Source organism: Hyla sarda, chromosome 2 (genome assembly GCF_029499605.1).
Source record: "Hyla sarda isolate aHylSar1 chromosome 2, aHylSar1.hap1, whole genome shotgun sequence".
Taxonomy (NCBI): domain Eukaryota; kingdom Metazoa; phylum Chordata; class Amphibia; order Anura; family Hylidae; genus Hyla; species Hyla sarda.
Window position 1 is genome coordinate 323,379,948 of NC_079190.1, and position 19,761 is coordinate 323,399,708.

General features: G+C 44.0%; 1 protein-coding gene across 9 annotated transcripts in view; it reads right to left on the reverse strand.

Moving 5' to 3' along the window:
- The window catches only part of GNAT2 (G protein subunit alpha transducin 2), a 70,543-nt gene that overhangs the window by 15,156 nt on the left and 35,626 nt on the right, over positions 1–19,761 (reverse strand). For 2 of the 9 annotated variants that reach the window (XM_056557891.1, XM_056557887.1), the window contains exon 2: positions 6,508–7,069. The exons of 3 other annotated variants lie outside the window; for them this stretch is intronic. In XM_056557891.1, the coding sequence (XP_056413866.1) occupies positions 6,508–6,625 (118 nt within the window). In that variant the 5' untranslated portion in view covers positions 6,626–7,069. Of the gene's footprint in view, positions 1–6,507; positions 7,070–7,926; positions 7,977–8,036; positions 8,066–15,109; positions 15,127–19,761 lie in introns of those variants that run through there. 4 more of the 9 variants (XM_056557890.1, XM_056557889.1, XM_056557888.1 and 1 more) reach the window with 4 other exon arrangements.

A 19,761-nucleotide genomic window follows, 5' to 3' on the forward strand; every position in this document is an offset into this window, starting at 1 on the left:
AACCTGTCAGATCCCACAAAAAACTGTTACATGTTACTCAGTACTTCATCCTGATCATGTACCTGTAATTTTTATGTCTCTATCACCCATATTTCACAAAAAAATTGCATTTTTACAGCTGCTCAATATATTTTCGAATGTCTCAAAGGGAGGGGGTGTGTCCTTCTCTTGCCTGCACTTTGATTCCTCCTCCCTCACTCTGCTGACTCACTGCTTTTGGAGGAGCCTGGCAGCCCTGCTCTGTAACCCTTTCCTCTCTGATTTTATGCTGTGTACACAAACACACACACACACAAAATTATTATTAAAGATTGCCTGTACTCTACCATAAGACAATATGGTGAGTGTATAACTTCCTATGTAGATCTTCCTATGTGATTCATGTGTGTCCTCCTTAGGCTGTCCTGTAATGCTGGGACATCCTTTGACTGTCCATGCATGCTTGGAGTTGTAGTTTTGTAACAGCTGGAGGCACATGATTGTAAAAGGGGTATTCCAGATCAAAACTTTTTTTTATATATCAACTGGCTCCGGAAAGTTAAACAGATTTGTAAATTACTTCTATTAAAAAAAATCTTAATCCTTCCAATAGTTATTAGCTGCTGAAGTTGAGTTGCTGTTTTCTGTCTAACTGCTTTCTGATGACTCACGTCCCGGGAGCTGTCCAGCTCCTATGGGGATATTCTCCCATCATGCACAGCTCCCGGGACATGACATCATCATTGAGCAGTTAGACAGAAAACTTCAGAAGCTAATAACTATTGGAAGGATTAAGATTTTTTTTAATAGAAATCATTTAAAAATCTGTTTAACTTTCCGGAGCCAGTTGATATCTAAAAAAAAGTTTTTGCCTGGACTACCCCTTTAAAACTCTGTGTTTAACCCCTTAAGGACGCAGGGTTTTTCAGTTTTTGCACTTTCGATTTTTCCTCCTTACCTTTTAAAAATCGTAACCCTTTCAATTTTCCACCTATAAATCCATATTATGGCTTATTTTTTGCGACACCAATTCTACTTTGCAGTGACATCAGTCATTTTACCCAAAAATTCGGAAAAAAAATCATTGTGCGACAAAATCGAAGAAAAAAACTCCATTTTGTAATTTTGGGGGCTTCCGTTTCTACGCAGTGCATATTTCGGTAAAAATTACACCTTATCATTATTCTGTAGGTCCAAACAGTTAAAATGGTACCCTACTTATATAGGTTTCATTTTGATGTACTTCTGGAAAAAATCATAACTACATGCAGGAAAATTTATACGTTTAAAAATGTCCTATTCTGACCCCTATAACTTTTTTATTTTTCCTCGTACATGGTGGTATGAGGACTCATTTTTTGCGCCGTGATCTGAAGTTTTTTATCGGTACCATTTTTGTTTTGATCAGACTTTTTGATCACTTTTTTTCATTTTTAATGGTCTAAAAAGTGACCAAAAATATGCTTTTTTGGACTTTGGAATTTTTATACGTGTACGCCATTGACCGTGCAGTTTAATTAACGATATATTTTTATAGTTTGGACATTTACGCAAGCGGCGATACCACATATGTTTATTTTTATTTACACTTGTATTTTTTTTTATCGGAAAAGGGGGGTGATTCAAACTTTTATTAGGGAAGGGGTTAAATTACCTTCATTAACACATTTTTTGTACTTTTTTTTTTTGCAGTGTTATAGGTCCCATAGGGACCTATAACACTGCACAGACTGATCTTTTACACAGATCACAGGCGTGTATTAACACGCCTGTGATCAGTGTTATCGGCGCTCGATTGCTCCTGCCTGGATCTCAGGCACGGAGCAGTCATTCGTCGATTGGACACCGAGGAGGCAGGTAAGGGCCCTCCCGGTGTCCTGTAAGCTGTTCGGGACGCCGCGATTTCACCACGGCTGTCCCGAACAGCCGGGATACTTTCACGATCGGTGATGTCCTGTATTAACCGCGGGTCCCGGCCATTGATAGCCGCCGGGACCGACCCCATATGGCGCGGGGACACCGCGTGACCCCGCAGCATGCCGCGGGAGCCGGCGGAGGACGTAAATATACTTCCTTCGTCGTTAAGGGGTTAAGCAGTGTTGCCTCAGGCTATGTTCCTCCTGCAGCTTTGTCAATCAGCTGCCCATTGTGTTGAATTGTCAATGCAACCCTCTTCTCCCACTCTTTACACATTGATAGCAACACCGCAGGAGAAATGCTAGCACAGGCTTCCAGTATCCGTAGTTTCAGGGGCTGCACATCTCTTATCTTCACAGCATAGATAATTGCCTTCAGATGACCCCAAAGATAAAAGTCAAAGAGGGTCAGATCGGGAGACCTTGGGGGCCATTCAACTGGCCCACGACGACCAATCCACTTTCCAGGAAACTGTTCATCTAGGAATGCTCGGACCTGACACCCATAATGTGGTGGTGCAGCATCTTGCTGGAAAAACTCAGGGAACGTGCCAGCTTCAGTGCACAAAGAGGTAAACACATCATAATGTAGCAATTTCGCATATCCAGTGGCCTTGAGGTTTCTATTGATGAAGAATTGCCCCACTATCTTTGTACGCCATATACCACACCATACCATCAATTTTTGCGTTCCAACAGTCTTGGAGGGATCTATCCAATGTGGGTTAGTGTCAGACCAATAGCGGTGGTTTCGTTTGTTAACTTCACCATTGACATAAAAGTTTGCCTCATCACTGAACAAAATCTTCTGTGTAAACTGAGGGTCCTGTTCCAATTTTTGTTTTGCCCATTCTGCAGCACCTGAAACTATGGATACTGGAAGCATGTGCTAGCAGTTCTCTTGCGGTGTTGCTATCAGTGTGTGAAGAGTGGGAGAAGAGGATTGCATTGACAATCCAACACAATGGGAAGCACATTGAATACATTTTATGAGTGGTCAGAAATTTGTAAATAACTCATTAAAGAATACAGTTATGTTAAAACCAAGCACATCATTGTTTTTCTTGTAAAATTCCCAATAAGTTTGATGTGTCACATGACCCTCTTCCTATTGAAAAAACAAAAGTTGGATTCAAAATGGCCGCCATGGTCACCACCCATCTTGAAAAGTTTCCTCCCTCACATATACTAATGTGCCACAAACAGGAAGTTAATATCCCCAACCATTCCCATTTTATGAAGGTGTATCCATATAAATGGCCCACCCTGTATGTTAGAAAAACTATTGTTTTGCCAAGATGTACATGTATAAAACGTTTGTATATCTGACAGTGTCCGTTTAAGTATATAAAAGGCCCATAAAAAAAAATATGGGAAAAAAAACCTCAAAAGACAAGGGGGCACTCCCTCCGTTTGGAGAATAAAAAGTTTAGTTTCCAGGGGTGACAATCATTCTTTACCATAAGAACTGTGAATTTATGGAACAATCTGCCTCAGGAACTGGTCACAGCAAAAACAGTTGAGGCCTTCAAAACAGGGTTAGAAACATTCTGTGATGACTCGCTCTTGCAGAAAAATGCGGTTGCAGTATAGAGGCAAGGAAGCAGTATTTTCAAATCAAAGTTCAGTGTTTTATTCACACTTGGCAGACAGCAAAACAGTCTTTTAAATGTAGAACAAAGGAAAACAAAAGTCCACCTGTATTCCTTAGGTGTTTGTTCACACCATGCCATGCGGCATCAAGCAAGTCTTTTCCAGGCCTCCAGGCAGGCTGTTCACCAGCTACCAAACTTGGAGCAAACACAGGGAAGAACTCCACCTTCAGCTCTCACTGGCAGTGTGAGCTGCAACTAGTAAATCCCCCTCAGCTCGTGAAACAGGTTGCTTTAAGGCCAACAAAAGGCCGCCTGGATTGTGGGGAATGACCCCCCACCCTGCACTTGGTCATTCCCAGTAAGAGCCGTCCCAGATTGGTCTTCCAGCCATACTACGGCCACAGTGTCAGACTGCATCGCAGCACAGACACTAAATAAATACCGGCTCCTACTTCACCAAAGCCAGGAGCCTTGGTGACACACAACGCCCATCCACCACAATGCCTTTCACCTTCTCACAATTCCTAGAACAATATAACATTAATGCATATGCAGAAACATAGCATCCCCTCCCCTATATCCTCCCATACCTCTTCCCTTCACCTCCTTGCTTAAACTTGATGGACATCTGTCTATTTTCAACAGTACAAACTATGTAAAGTTATATATATATATGTATGAATATGTACAGTCATGGCCGTAAATGTTGGCACCCCTGAAAGTTTTCTAGAAAATATAAAGTATTTCTCACAGAAAAGGATTGCAGTAACACATGTTTTGCTATATACATGTTTATTCCCTTTGTGTGTATTGGAACTAAACCACAAAAGGGAGGGAAGAAAGCAAATTGGACATAAAAAAATAGGCTGGACAAAATTATTGGCACCCTTTCAAAAGTGTGGAAAAAAAAAAAGATTGTTTTAAGCATGTGATGTTCCTTTAAACTAACATTGGGCAAGTGACAGGTGTGAGCAATATAAAAATCACACATGAAAGCAGATAAATCTAGATAATCAGCAGTAGCTAATCTCCTTGGGCGTGGACGGAAGAGAAAAATTGATGTAAGGTGTCAACGCAGGATAGTCCGGATGGTGGATAAGCAGCTCCAAACAAGTTCCACAGGGAACATCAGTGTCAGCGCGAACTATCCGTCACCATTTAAATGAAATGAAACGCTATGGCAGGAGACCCAGGAGGACCCCACTGCTGAGACAGAGACATAAAAAGCAAGACTAGATTTTGACAAAATGAACTTGAGTATGCCAAAATCCTTCTGGGAAAATGTCTTGTGGACAGATGAGACCAAGATAGAGCTTTCTGGTAAAGCAAATCATTCTACTGTTTACCGAAAACGGAATGAGGCCTACAAAGAAAAGAACACAGTACCTACAGTGAAATATGGTGGAGGTTCAATGATGTTTTGGGGTAGTTTTGCTGCCTCTGGCACAGGGGTGTCTTGAATGTGTGCAAGGCATCTGAAATCTGTGTCAGAAAGCTGGGTTTGAGTCCAAGATCTTGGGTCTTCCAGTAGGACAATGACCCCAAACATACGTCAAAAAGCACCGAGAAATTAATGTCAACAAAGCACTGGAGAGTTCTGAAGTGGTGAGCAAAGAGTCCACATATAAATCCCATTGAACACCTGTGGAGAGATCTTAAAATTGCTGTTGGGAAAAGGCGCCTTTCCAATAAGAGAGACCTGGAGCAGTTTGCAAAGGAAGAGTGGTCCAACATTCTGGCAGAGAGGTGTGAGAATCTTATTGAAGCATCTGATTTCAGTTATTTTTTCCAAAGGGTGTGCAACCAAATATTAAGTTAAGGGTGGCAATAATTTTGTCCAGACCATTTTTGGAGTTTGGTGTGAAATGATGTCCAATTTTGCTTTTTATTTTTTTTCCTCCCTTTTTTGTTTTATGTCCAATACACACAAAAGCAAAACATGTGTAAATACTTCATTTTCTAGAAAAATTTCAGGTGTGCCAACATTTACGACCATGACTGTGTGTGTGTGTGTGTGTGTGTATATATATATATATATATATATATATATATATATATATATATAATAGAAAATTATTTCCTTTCATATGTGACCCTTCATGACAGTTTCCCAAATTCTATAGAGCTGATTTTGCATGATATTTAATTTAATATGATTTGCCAGAATGCCTGAAGTACTGAAAATAAGAGGCCTATTGGTTAAAATACTGGATTTAGTTAGGTATTTTAATAGGTAGAATGAGAGAGTTATTTCCAGTAGTTTGAAAACATTATGGAATTACTCATGTTGTAATCATATTACAAAATCTAATGACTGTCAGATGCTGTTCTCCTAATAGTTTCATAATATAATCATTGTACTGTCCCCTTTAGAGGTATAGTTAATGATGATCACAATTGCTGTACAGTATTTGTTACTTAGACTTCTAATGAGCAGCACTGAAAAAAATGACAAATTAGTTGTGCCCAATCATGGGTGGAAAGCTGTAAAGCCACAATTTGAACTGCTGGAGGAATGAGTGTTGCTTGACAAAAACTAAGCTGTCTATATGAAGGCTAGCTATGATGATGACTTATGGGTTTCCATTGCAAGTTGGGGTAAATATATTAAACAGAGTGAAACATTTCAAAAATTGTTTTCAAAGTGTACCCTTTTTTACAGACATTCCAAAAGAAAGTGTATGATGTTATACCATTGACACTTCAGATTACGGACCCACTATGGGGGAGATTTATCAAAACCTGTGCAGAGGAAAAGTTGACCAGTTGCCCATAGCAACCAATGCGATTGCTGCTTTTATTTTTCAGAAACCTTTTTAAAAATTAAAGAAGCAATCTGATTGGTTGTTACGGGCAACTAGTCAGCTACTCCTCTGCACAGGTTTTGATAAATCTCCCCCTCTGTGTGTCATGCTTTCAGTAGGATGCATTTTGAAAAGATGTCATAAAGAGTTGTCATTCTGCCCAAGAAGGTTGTGCATTATTGGCTAGTCACCATAAAACGCAGTGTTTCTTACCAAGTAGCAGTAGTTTTACTGTTTTCGCATCCATTGCTGCATCCTCTTGAAGCTTTTTCTCTAGCTCTTTAGATCTCTTTGCCAGCTCTTTGTCTTCTGCACTAGCTCCACTTCCCATTTCTGTATCTACACTCTTTGTCCTGTTCTCCTCCAGTTCCTGTGATATAGGTTCAAGCAACGTTCCGTCTTGAGCCTCCTTGCCCTCCACGGTGTCCTCCAGGCTTATAAGGTATTTTACAGCCTTGTGTTCTCTATTGCCTTTGCAGATAGTCAACAGTGTTCTTTGGAGTGGAATATCAGTTTTAAATTTCTTGTTCTTGAGTTTTTTTGTTACACTGCTATAGCTTTGTTCTCTCTTGCGTCCAGAATACCTCACCTATGTCTTTCCATAGTTTTTCAGCCCTCGTCTTTCATATGTTAAACATGAGAATTTTCTTCTTGATCTTTTAACATGTGCACGTCTTCCTCCTTCTCTCTTTTAGTGATTCTTGTTCATGAGCTTCTTGGAATGAAAAATCTCTAGTCATCACCTGACTTAAGAAATCCCATTAGGGTCTCTGAGCTTAAGGATAAAGGGAGGAGGATATTGAAGAATTAGAGCTTGATGTTAGGAACTAAATATTGTACATAATAAACATCTTTTGGGTTGGTCCAAAATAATAAACACGTAAAGAAAGGCTATTCCTCTTTTATTCCTCTTATTAAATTGCATTTCTTCAGAGTGTGTGCAAGTGTTTTACATTTTAGACACCACTATGGCTTGACTCTTTCAAGCATCACAACTTAATCACAGTCAGGTCACGATTAGAAAGTCAGAGATTTAGACCATTGCATAATACCGCTATTTATAGACAATCCTGAAGTTATTAGTGAGAGGTGGAGAGAAGCACCATATGCTGTATGAAGTTTTGTGTGCTTACCGAAGAGCCATTTATACCTGGTTCTTAAACAGCCTAATCAATTCTCTATTATTTGATCAAGATGATTTACTAAACAGATATCCCAACCCCCTTGGCACAAACAACACCCTGCCCCCCTGACAGTTGTTGCACCATCCCCAACAACATTCTGATTCAATGTGACAGGTACCAACTGCTTCTAATCCCACAGCTTTGCTGCCAGGATCTCCTGACACTGGAATCAGATGTCCGCATTAAGCTCTTTAAAATGGAGGATTTAAGTTTAGTTAATCCTGAATTGCTCTGTCCTTCTTTCACTCTGACTTCTGCACACTGATCTGCAAATACACTACTGCAGTGTCTAGTTTTTACACATAAGATCAGACTGGCCATTCCGTTTACTATTGGATTCACAAAGCCTAAGTGTTCTCATTGATGTACCTTTTGGTCACTTTCTTTAAATATCTGTACACTAGACGATAACATGTAAACAGATTGTGTTCAAATAGCTTCATTGTACCTGCTGGGTCTGCCATACTGAGATGAGTGTTGATCATGTGCTGTGAACAACTGTGTAACAAAGACATAAGCACCTTACTGTTGACCTCAACAACATAATTTTTCAAATACCTTCAACACACAGCTGTAGGATTCTGGGTCTGAAAAAAAAACTGGTGTGAAACTGAAGCCTTTCAAGAATTCCAAAAGGTTAGAGCTTATGTTATAGAAATTCACGAACATGAGTGCAAAACAATATCCAAGTGTTGTGTATTGTATTGTTTGCTGTTGTCATACTGCCCAAACACTGAGCTGAAGACGTTACTGTATGTCTCTAACTCTGTGCAAATATAAAGATGAGTAATAAAAGCCAGGGACTTCAACAATTGGTAGCTGCGCTTGTCTAAGATGAGAAAAAGGAGTTCTTTACTCAATATGCTTGCACTACTGTATTGTATTTTCCTAATACATGTGTGGGTGTCGTCTATTTATTCTATTTAGATTCTGGTCTGGGCTCTGATTTAATTGGGATGTTGGGGCAAAAAGATTTGACATAGGGCCCAGTATAGTCTACTACTGCCTCTGTTACAAGATATTGGGCAGTACTGTAATGCTCCCTTCACAGATAACATAACTCTGATACTGTACAGTCTGTATGCTGCCCAGCCTGTAAAACACAGTCAATCTTAAGATAGGGAAAAGTGGAGATAGCATGAAAATAGTGAGACGGGTGTGTGATGCCCCACAATTCGGGTAAGTAGGAACAGGAGATAAAGACATGTTCCTAAAACAAAATGTCACACAAACAGTAGGTAAACACCAGGAGATGCATGATGCGTTTTCCATAGTAAAGGATCTATATCTGGAGCTCACAGCCATGTTGGGCCCAGAGGGTCTGCACTTGGTATGTTCCTGGACCTAGTATATTGCCAAATCCAAGGGCAGTGCAGAGCTAGAAAGCAGGGTCTGCACAACATAATGATGCTCTCATACAGTGCAGGCAGGGAGGTCTGTTGAAGGTGGAAGCACGGCCTTACTTGTACTATGCAGCAAGGGGCAGAGTCAAGAAGGATGGCTCCAACCTGTCAGTACCCCCAGTGGACACATCCCTTGCCCAGTAGAGGGGGTGAATAAGTACGTACATCACCCTCTTTACTGTAAACCCCCATAACAAAGATCTAGTATGACTAATTGACTTCACAAGTCACATAATTAGTAAATAGGGACCACCTGTATGCAATTTAATCTCAGTACAAATACACCTGTTCTGTGAAAGCCTCAGTGTTTCTTAGAGAGCATTACTAAACATAGCAGCATGAAGACCAATGAGCTTAACAAACTGGTCAGGGATAAAAGTTGTGGAGTACAAAGCAGGGTTAGGGTAAAAACAAATATCCCATGCTCTGAACATGTTACGGAGCACCATAAAATTCAACATTGGAAAATGGAAAGAATATCCAGAAGAAAAGGCCATCCACCCAAACTGACAATTTGGGCAAGAAAAAAAAATTAATATGAGAAGCAAGTAAAAGGCTCTTGATAACTCTGGAGGAGCTGCAAAGAGCAACAGCTGAGGTGGGCGAATCTGTCCACAGGAAAATCTGGCCTTTATGGAAGAGTGGCAAGAAGAAAGCCGTTGTTACATGCCACAAAAAATTCTGTTTGGAGATTGCCCTAAGCCATGTGGGAGAGACAGCTAATTTGTGGAAGAAGGTGCTCTAGTCAGATGAGACCAAAATTTAACTTTATGGCCTCAGTGTAAAACGCTGTGTGTGGCTATAACACAACACTGCCCATCAGGCAGAATGAAAAACTGTAAGAAGGTATATGAACAGCATCCCTAACAAATCTATACATACCAGTTGTCACGATTCGGCTGGCTGGAGGTGGATCCTCTGTGCCAGAGAGGGATTGGCGTGGACCGTGTTGGTGGACCGGTTCTAAGTTGCTACTGGTATTCACCAGAGCCCGCCGCAAAGCGGGATGGTCTTGCAGCGGCGGTAGCAACCAGGTCGCATCCACCAGCAACGGCTCAACCTCTCTGACTGCTGAAGATAGGCGCGGTACAAGGGAGTAGACAAGAGCAAGGTCGGACGTAGCAGAAGGTCAGGGCAGGCAGCAAGGATCGTAGTCAGGGGCAACGGCAGGAGTTCTGGAACACAGGCTAGGAACACACAAGGGAACGCTTTCACTGGCACAATGGCAACAAGATCCGGCGAGGGAGTGCAGGGGAAGTGAGGATAAGTAGGAAGTACACAGGTGAGAATACTGATTAGGCCTGCTGCGCCAATCAGTAGCGCAGCGGCCCTTTAAATCGCAGAGACCCGGCGCGCGCGCCCTAAGGAGCGGGGCCGCGCACGCCGGGACAACACAGACGGGGAACGGGTCAGGTACGGGAGCCGAGATGCGCATCGCGAGCGGGCGCGTCCCGCATCGCGAATCGCATCCCGGCTGGGAGTAATATCGCAGCGCACCCGGTCAGCAGGTCTGACCGGGGCGCTGCGAATGAGAGAACGCTGCGAGCGCTCCGGGGAGGAGCGGGGACCCGGAGCGCTCGGCGTAACAGTACCCCCCCCCCCCCTTGGGTCTCCCCCTCTTTTTGGAGCCTGAGAACCTGAGGATAAGACTTTTGTCCAGGATATTGTGCTCAGGTTCCCAGGATCTCTCCTCTGGGCCGCAATTCTCCCAGTCAACCAAGAAGAATCTTTTACCTCTGACCGTCTTGGATGCTAGAATCTCCTTCACAGAAAAGACGTCAGAAGATCCGGAGACTGGAGTGGGAGAAACAACTTTGGGAGAGAAGCGGTTAAGGATGAGTGGTTTAAGGAGAGAGACATGGAAGGCATTGGGAATACGGAGAGAAGGAGGAAGAAGGAGTTTGTAAGAGACAGGGTTGATCTGGCACTTGATTTTGAAAGGACCAAGATAGCGTGGTCCCAGTTTATAACTGGGGACACGAAAGCGGACATATTTAGCGGAGAGCCATACCTTGTCTCCGGGAGCAAAAATGGGGGGAGTTCTTCTTTTTTTATCAGCAAATCTTTTCATCCGGGATGAAGCCTGTAAAAGAGAATTTTGGGTCTCTTTCCATATGGTGGAAAGATCACGAGTCACTTCATCCACAGCGGGCAAACCAGAGGGCAAGGGAGTAGTGAGGGGAGGAAGAGGGTGACGGCCGTACACCACGAAAAATGGGGATTTAGAAGAAGATTCGGAGACTCTGAAGTTGTATGAGAATTCGGCCCATGGTAGAAGATCTGCCCAGTCATCCTGGCGGGAGGAAACAAAATGCCGTTAATAGTCACCCAGGACCTGATTAACTCTTTCTACTTGCCCATTGGATTGGGGATGATAAGAAGAAGAGAAGTTTAATTTGATCTTGAGCTGTTTACAGAGGGCCCTCCAGAATTTAGACACGAATTGGACGCCTCTATCCGAGACGATATGCGTGGGCAATCCATGAAGGCGAAAAATGTGTACAAAAAATTGCTTTGCCAACTGAGGCGCTGAAGGAAGACCAGGAAGAGGAATAAAATATGCCATCTTGGAAAATCGATCAACGACCACCCAAACAACTGTGTTGCCACGGGATGAGGGCAAGTCCGTAATAAAGTCCATACCAATCTGTGACCAAGGCTGTTCAGGAACAGGCAGAGGATGAAGGAGACCAGCAGGCTTCTGGCGAGGAGTCTTATCCCGGGCACAGACAGTACAGGCCCGCACGAAATCAACAACATCAGTCTCCAGAGTCGGCCACCAATAAAATCGAGAAATGAGTTGCAAGGATTTTTTGATGCCCGCATGGCCTGCGAGATGGGAGGAGTGTCCCCATTTGAGAATCCCGAGACGCTGGCGTGGAGAAACGAAGGTCTTCCCTGGAGGAGTTTGCCTGATGGAAGCTGGAGAAGTGGAGATCAGACAGTCCGGAGGAATGATGTGTTGCGGAGAGACCTCTACTTCAGAGGCATCAGAAGAACGAGAGAGGGCATCGGCCCTAATGTTCTTGTCAGCAGGGCGAAAATGAATTTCAAAGTTAAAACGTGCAAAGAACAACGACCACCTGGCCTGGCGAGGGTTCAGTCGTTGGGCAGACTGGAGATAGGAGAGATTCTTGTGATCAGTGTATATGATAACTGGAAATTTTGATCCCTCCAGCAGGTGCCTCCATTCCTCAAGCGCCAATTTAATGGCCAGTAGTTCTCGATCCCCGATGGAGTAGTTTCTCTCCGCCGGAGAGAAGGTCCTAGAAAAAAACCCACAAGTAACAGCATGCCCGGAAGAATTTTTTTGTAGAAGGACAGCTCCAGCTCCCACTGAGGAGGCATCTACCTCCAATAGGAAGGGTTTAGATGGGTCAGGTCTGGAGAGCACGGGAGCGGAAGAAAAGGCAGACTTGAGATGTTTAAATGCGTCTTCCGCTTGGGGAGACCAGGACTTGGGATTGGCATTTTTCTTGGTTAAAGCCACGATAGGAGCCACAATAGTGGAAAAGTGTGGAATAAATTGTCTTTAATAATTGGCAAACCCCAAAAAACGTTGGATAGCACAGAGTCCGGAGGGGCGTGGCCAATCTAAGACGGCAGAGAGTTTATCTGGGTCCATTTGTAGTCCCTGGCCAGAGACCAAGTATCCTAGGAAAGGAAGAGATTGACATTCAAAGAGACATTTCTCCATTTTGGCATAAAGTTGATTGTCCCGAAGTCTCTGAAGAACCATGCGGACATGCTGGCGGTGTTCTTCTAAGTTGGCAGAAAAAATCAGAATATCGTCCAGATAAACCACAACACAGGAATATAGGAGATCACGAAAAATTTCATTAACAAAGTCTTGGAAGACGGCAGGGGCGTTGCACAGGCCAAAGGGCATGACCAGATACTCAAAGTGTCCATCTCTGGTGTTAAATGCAGTCTTCCATTCGTCCCCCTCCCTGATGCGGATGAGATTATAAGCACCTCTTAAGTCCAGTTTGGTAAAGATGTGGGCACCTTGTAGGCGATCAAAGAGTTCCGAGATAAGAGGTAAGGGGTAGCGGTTTTTTACCGTGATTTTATTAAGTCTGCGGTAATCAATGCAAGGACGTAGGGAGCCATCTTTTTTGGACACAAAAAAAAATCCAGCTCCGGCAGGAGAGGAGGACTTGCGGATAAACCCCTTTTTTAAATTCTCCTGGATGTACTCTGACATGGCAAGAGTCTCTGGAGCAGACAGAGGATAGATTCTGCCCCGGGGTGGAGTAGTACCCGGGAGGAGGTCAATAGGACAGTCATAAGGCCTGTGAGGAGGTAAAGTCTCAGCTTGCTTTTTGCAAAAAACGTCAGCATAGTCCATATAAGCCTTAGGAAGACCGGATACAGGGGGAACCACAGGGTCACGGCAGGGAGTACTGGGAACCGGTTTAAGACAGTCCTTGAGACAAGAAGTACCCCAGTTCTTGATTTCTCCTGTGGACCAATCAAGGGTTGGGGAATGGCGTTGAAGCCATGGTAATCCAAGAAGAATTTCAGAAGTGCATTTGGAGAGGACCAAAAATTCAATTTTTTCGTGATGAGGTCCGATGCACATTAGGAGAGGTTCTGTGAGGTAACGCACGGTACAGTCCAATCTTTCATTGTTAACAGAATTGATGTAGAGGGGTCTGGCGAGACTGGTCACTGGGATGTTGAACCTGTTGATGAGAGAGGCCAAAATAAAATTTCCTGCAGATCCGGAATCCAGGAAGGCCATAGCAGAGAAGGAGAGGGTAGAGGAAGATATCCGCACAGGCACAGTAAGGCGTGGAGAAGCAGAGTTGACATCAAAAACTGTCTCATCTTTGTGCGGAGTCAGCGTACGTCTTTCCAGGCGGGGAGGACGGATAGGACAATCCTTCAAGAAGTGTTCGGTACTGGCACAGTACAGGCACAGATTCTCCATGCGGCGTCGTGTCCTCTCTTGAGGTGTCAAGCGAGACCGGTCAACTTGCATAGCCTCCACGGCGGGAGGCACAGGAACGGATTGCAGAGGACCAGAGGAGAGAGGAGCCGGGGAGAGAAACCGCCTCGTGCGAACAAATTCCATATCCTGGCGGAGCTCCTGACGCCTTTCGGAAAAACGCATGTCAATGCGGGTGGCCAGATGAATAAGTTCATGCAGGTTAGCAGGAATTTCTCGTGCGGCCAGCACATCTTTAATGTTGCTGGATAGGCCTTTTTTAAAGGTCGCGCAGAGGGCCTCATTATTCCAGGATAATTCGGAGGCAAGAGTACGGAATTGGATGGCGTACTCGCCAACAGAAGAATTACCCTGGACCAGGTTCAACAGGGCAGTCTCAGCAGAAGAGGCTCGGGCAGGTTCCTCAAAGACACTTCGAATCTCCGTGAAGAAGGAGTGTACAGAGGCAGTGACAGGGTCATTGCGGTCCCAGAGCGGTGTGGCCCATGACAGAGCTTTCCCAGACAGAAGGCTGACTACGAAAGCCACCTTAGACCTTTCAGTAGGAAACTGGTCCGACATCATCTCCAAGTGCTGGGAACATTGCGAAAGAAAGCCACGGCAAAACTTAGAGTCCCCATCAAATTTATCCGGCAAGGATAATCATAGGCTGGAAGTGGCCACTCGCTGCGGAGGAGGTGCAGGAGCTGGCGGAGGAGATTGTTGCTGGAGCTGTGGTAATAACTGCTGTAGCATCACGGTCAGTTGAGACAGCTGGTGGCCTTGTTGCGCTAGGGAGTAGACAAGAGCAAGGTCGGACGTAGCAGAAGGTCAGGGCAGGCAGCAAGAATCGTAGTCAGGGGCAACGGCAGGAGGTCTGGAACACAGGCTAGGAACACACAAGGGAACGCTTTCACTGGCACAATGGCAACAAGATCCGGCGAGGGAGTGCAGGGGAAGTGAGGATAAGTAGGAAGTGCACAGGTGAGAATACTGATTAGGCCTGCTGCGCCAATCAGTGGCGCAGCGGGCCTTTAAATCGCAGAGACCCGGCGCGCGCGCGCGCCCTAAGGAGCGGGGCCGCGCGCGACGGGACAACACAGACGGGGAACGGGTCAGGTACGGGAGCCGAGATGCGCATCGCGAGCGGGCGCGTCCCGCATCGCGAATCGCATCCAGGCTGGGAGTAATATCGCAGCGCACCCGGTCAGCAGGTCTGACCGGGGCGCTGCGAATGAGAGAACGCTGCGAGCGCTCCGGGGAGGAGCAGGGACCCGGAGCGCTCGGCGTAACACCAGTACATAGCGATCTTAGAAATAATCAAAGGTCTATTTGAATTCCAGCTTGTAACAGGAAAAAAGTCCAAAAGGGTGAATACTTTTGTAAGGCACTGTACAACAATAAATAGATGGGCATGCAGGCAGCTGTAAATAGAGGAAATGTCTGTTAAGGGGGAGAGAAATAATTTGACACAATATTCCTTTTCATTCCTAATTACGCCCTGACAGCATAAAATTTACTGTGTTGTGGATAGCTGAACAATATAATGAAAATGAAAAATTACTACTTCTAATCCATAGTGGCATTACTTGGTGGGCATCCAGACACATTTAGGTAGTTTTCTGTTTTTATAAGTTTAAAAAACATTTTGGGGGGTTTTCCCATCCAAATAGTTCATAAACTATCAAATAAGGTCTGACTGATCGGACCACCACTAATTCACATGTTGCGGCTAATAAGTGGTGCCTCAACTAATTACTCCAATGCGTTTTTGCCTTGAATTACTGAAATTTAAAATGACTCCAAATTAAACAGTAAAAATTGCAGTTTACCTTGATTAGGAAAATCCCTATATACAGCAGTATTGTTACTGCAATTTTGTTAATTTGCGGCAAAAACACATTTGGTTATTAGTTGTGGTACCTCTTTTTAGCTGCAATGTGTGAACACAGCCTGAGTGTTTTACTGTGTTCAGGATAAAATGGCCCATTTCTATTTATTGGGGAGGGAAAAACACCTTTTACATAAATAACTAATAATTCAAAACTGTGTTTTTTTTTTTTTTTTGTCAAATCTGTTCCTTTTATCAGTCTTGTTTAAAATCAGAAACAGTATAATGTGACCTTTACGATGATAGGTTACATGTGTCTTATTACAACCTTTTCATATGAGGAGGCCAATCTACTCAGCCGCTTCACCTATTGAGAGCTGGTGAACCAACATGTTCCATTGATCTTTCTTTGTGGAGCCTTGCAGCTCTGCTCCCTGGTCTCAGGACTTAAAGGGGTACTCCGGTGCTTAGACATCTTATCCCCTATCCAAAGGATAGGGGATAAGATGCCTGATTGCGGGGGTCCCGCTGCTGGGGACCCCGTGAACTTGCACACAGCACCCCAGATAAAATCAGTCCTCGGAGCATGTTCGCTCCGGGTCTGTTTACCGGCGACCACGGGGCCGGCGGCGTGTGACGTCACGCTCCGCCCCTCAATGCAAGCCTATGGGAGGGGGGGTGACAGCTGTCACGCCCCCTCCCATAGGCTTGCATTGAGGGGCGGCGCATGACATCACATGCCGCCGACCCCATGGTTGCCGGTAATCAGACCCGGAGCGAACATGCACATGAGCACATTTTTCAAATGTCACTACTACAGTACTACATAGTAACATAGCTTGTAAGGTTTAAATAAAAAGTATACCAAGAACCCTACTGTGTTGATCCAGTGGAAGGCAACCCCCCCCCAACCCTCCCCCCCCCCATGAGGCTCGTGCCAATAGCCCCATAACAGAGGAAAGATTCCTTCCTGACTCCAATATGGCAATCAGAATAAATCCCCGGATCAAGTTTTGTGTAGTTAAGAAATTATGAATTTGTTGCCAGATAATACATTTTCTAATGTATTACAATGTAAATCTCTAGTTTGGAATCTGGAAGGAATTAAAGAGGATTTGTGTCCAAGACTTTAACTAAAGGTGCAATTTCATCTGCTTACATTCAGATCACTGTAATCTGCTGAGTGAGATTAAGACCTCTCTTGGTTTCATTGGCTGAAAGCAAACCATGTGGCTGCATTATGACTCCAAATTGTCTGAGAGCATATCTAATTTGCATATTGCTTATAAAAGTATATTCAAACCCTTATACTGTATGACTTGCAGTCTCAAAAGCTGAAAGCGGATTTTCCTTGTAGATGTGTCTAATGCAAATTATAAATTCAAGTTATGAATTCTCTGTATACTTTTAACATTTGAAGTATGCTCCATCCATTTCAGAAATTCTCTCGATTTTGTCCTTTGCATTGTAACTGATAAAATTTGAAGTAAGACTTGCATGTGACGTGATACATTTTGTAACATATTGTTTCACAAATATTACAGTATGTGGCCATGTTTAGAAGATTCATTTACTTGGGGTACAAAGAACCTATGTTCACATGACTGGCTAGGGTCCCAACAGTTTGACCACTAGCAATCAGCTAAATCCTGCACCCCCTAATAATATTGCTACATGTTGGTCTGTCTAAGGCCTTGTTCACATCAGCGCTAGGAGCTCTGTTAGGTTGCTCTGGTCGCTGATTCCGTTATAATGACAGGTCCCATAGCAGAGAAAAAAATCCAGCAGGTCAGCTTTTTCCCCTGCTAAAACTCTGCAAATAATGGACGTCAAGTGGAAAACCAACGCACTCCATTCAAAGCCAATGGGGCCTGTCAGGATCCATTGGTGTCAGTTGTGACACACTCCATCCAGCCCCGTTATCAGCTCCGAATGGAGCTCCGAAACGCTGGTGTGGTCAGTATTTTTACCAAAACCAAAAGTGGAACTGTCATCTATCCTATGCCCTCAGGATAGGGGATAGGTATCTGTTTGTGGAGCAAGGAGAGGCGGATGCACATATTTATCTCCGCTTCATTCTTCTTCTATGGGAGAACGCTATATTTGGCCATCTTCTATAAAAAAAAAATATTGGAATGTGGATATGCATACATCCCTCTGCTCCATTCTGACAGGAGACTTTGGTCCAGTTCATGAAATCGTGATCGTATCACGATCACCTTTGCTTTGGATTGGGGATGAGTTGAGACAACCCCTTTAAAGTCAGAAAATAAAATCTAGGCCAGCTGTAAGCAGGTGTAGGTTTGTACTGCAATTTGCAAATGTGCATGAAGTGTAATTGTTCCTATCTCTTACATGTCCCTGGAACACTTCCTATTGGATGATCATTAACAGAACAGCTTTGCTCTTTGGTCAGGCGTGCCTTTACCTGCTGTGCTATAACTTTTAAGCACAAGGGCCTTATATGACATTCTACTGTTCTGTACATAAACATATTTTGTATAAAGAATCCTGATTTTGGGCTTTTCTTCTGTTCAAGCCATGATGAATACACCCAAATCTCTGCAGAAAGGTAAGTAGTCACTTACACAATACTTGAATAATTTTAAAAATAACCTTAAATGACCTTTAAAGTTTCTGCTAATAGTTCTCTAATGAGGCGTTAATGTGGATTTTTAGTTTATGACTACTGCTATTTGAAAATGGTGTGCTAGCAGTCATTTTACATTTTAGAAATAGATTTTGCAGTAGTCTTTGCTATGACATAGGTAACACAGGTAGCTTGGTGTAAGGAAAGTATGTGAAAAAATCTATAGGGTTTATGAAATGTAAAACCAGCAGTCAAAAAAATAAATAAATATGTCACAGAAAGATCTGGTCTGGATGGGAAAGGAAGAGCTCACAGTATCTGTGTATATGGTTTGGTCCATCCTCAGGGGTTAAAGAAAGCTTGTCAGCAGTTATGAGCCATCAGAATTGTTAACAGCCCTATTAAAGGGGTACTCCACCGGAAAACATCTTATCCTCTATCTCCAGTCATCTGGTGCACAGGACGAGCTCTGCTGCGTGACTGTTGACTGCCGACAACAGCCGCCATGCTCCCTCCATTCATGTCTATGGGAGAAGGTGTGACTACTACGTACTAGCTGTCATGAATCGAGGGGGTATGGCGTGACATCACGAACACAGAACCTCAAAGCTTCCGTGTTCCAGATGCTGGCCCGGAGATCGTGGGGGTCCCCAGCAGTGGGACCCCCGTGATCAGACATCTTATCCCCTATCCTTTGGAGAACCCCTTTAAGGGGTCAAGGTAGAAATTGTAAGGGTATGTTTACACTATGGAATCTTCGCGGGCACTTTGGAATTTCAACTGCTGCTGAAATCCTTTGCCGGTAGGACTAGCACCGTCACCGGCAATGATGTGTGTGCGTAATTCGGCCGTAAGAGTGTACAGGTTCAATTTCAGCTACGGAAATCCTGCAGTGTGAACATTCACACCAATGTTAAGGTTCACATGGCGAAATTCCGGAGGGCATATTCCCGTATGGGAATTCTGCAGTGTGAACATACCCTAATGATACCTACAATTGCATAGCTGAAGAAAAAATTAGCTATCTTAGCCCTGCCAAGGCAACAGCCCATAGGCAGGGTTTTTTTTTTTGCAATGGACTCTGTGTTCAGAGCAGGGCCACCTCCCTGCTTGCTCTAAACACTCAGGAGCCGCAACTTGCAGTCACAGCTTTAAGAGTTGTCGGAGCTGACAGAGCCTGCCACTGAGTAAGTGGCAGGGATGCACATTGTGACAGTTATCTAATCTTTCTTTATGGAGGAAGTCTTCTTGTAATCCTGGCCAGAGAGGGGCTGTGAGGTAAATTCACCATCGGCCCAGGATGTGATCTCCCTGGCTGCTCCTGTGTTCTTATCAGGAAGGTTTGTTTCAGCAAGTTTAACCCTTACACAGCTTGACAGGAGCAGCCAGAGAGGGGAGAAACTTACAGTACCATTTATATGACAGGAAATATGTCCCTTCTAAACCATTTTGTTCACTTCCCCAAGCCATGTATTCCTCTGTATTCCACCAGACCCCTCTGTCCGTCCCTGACCCCTTTGTATTCC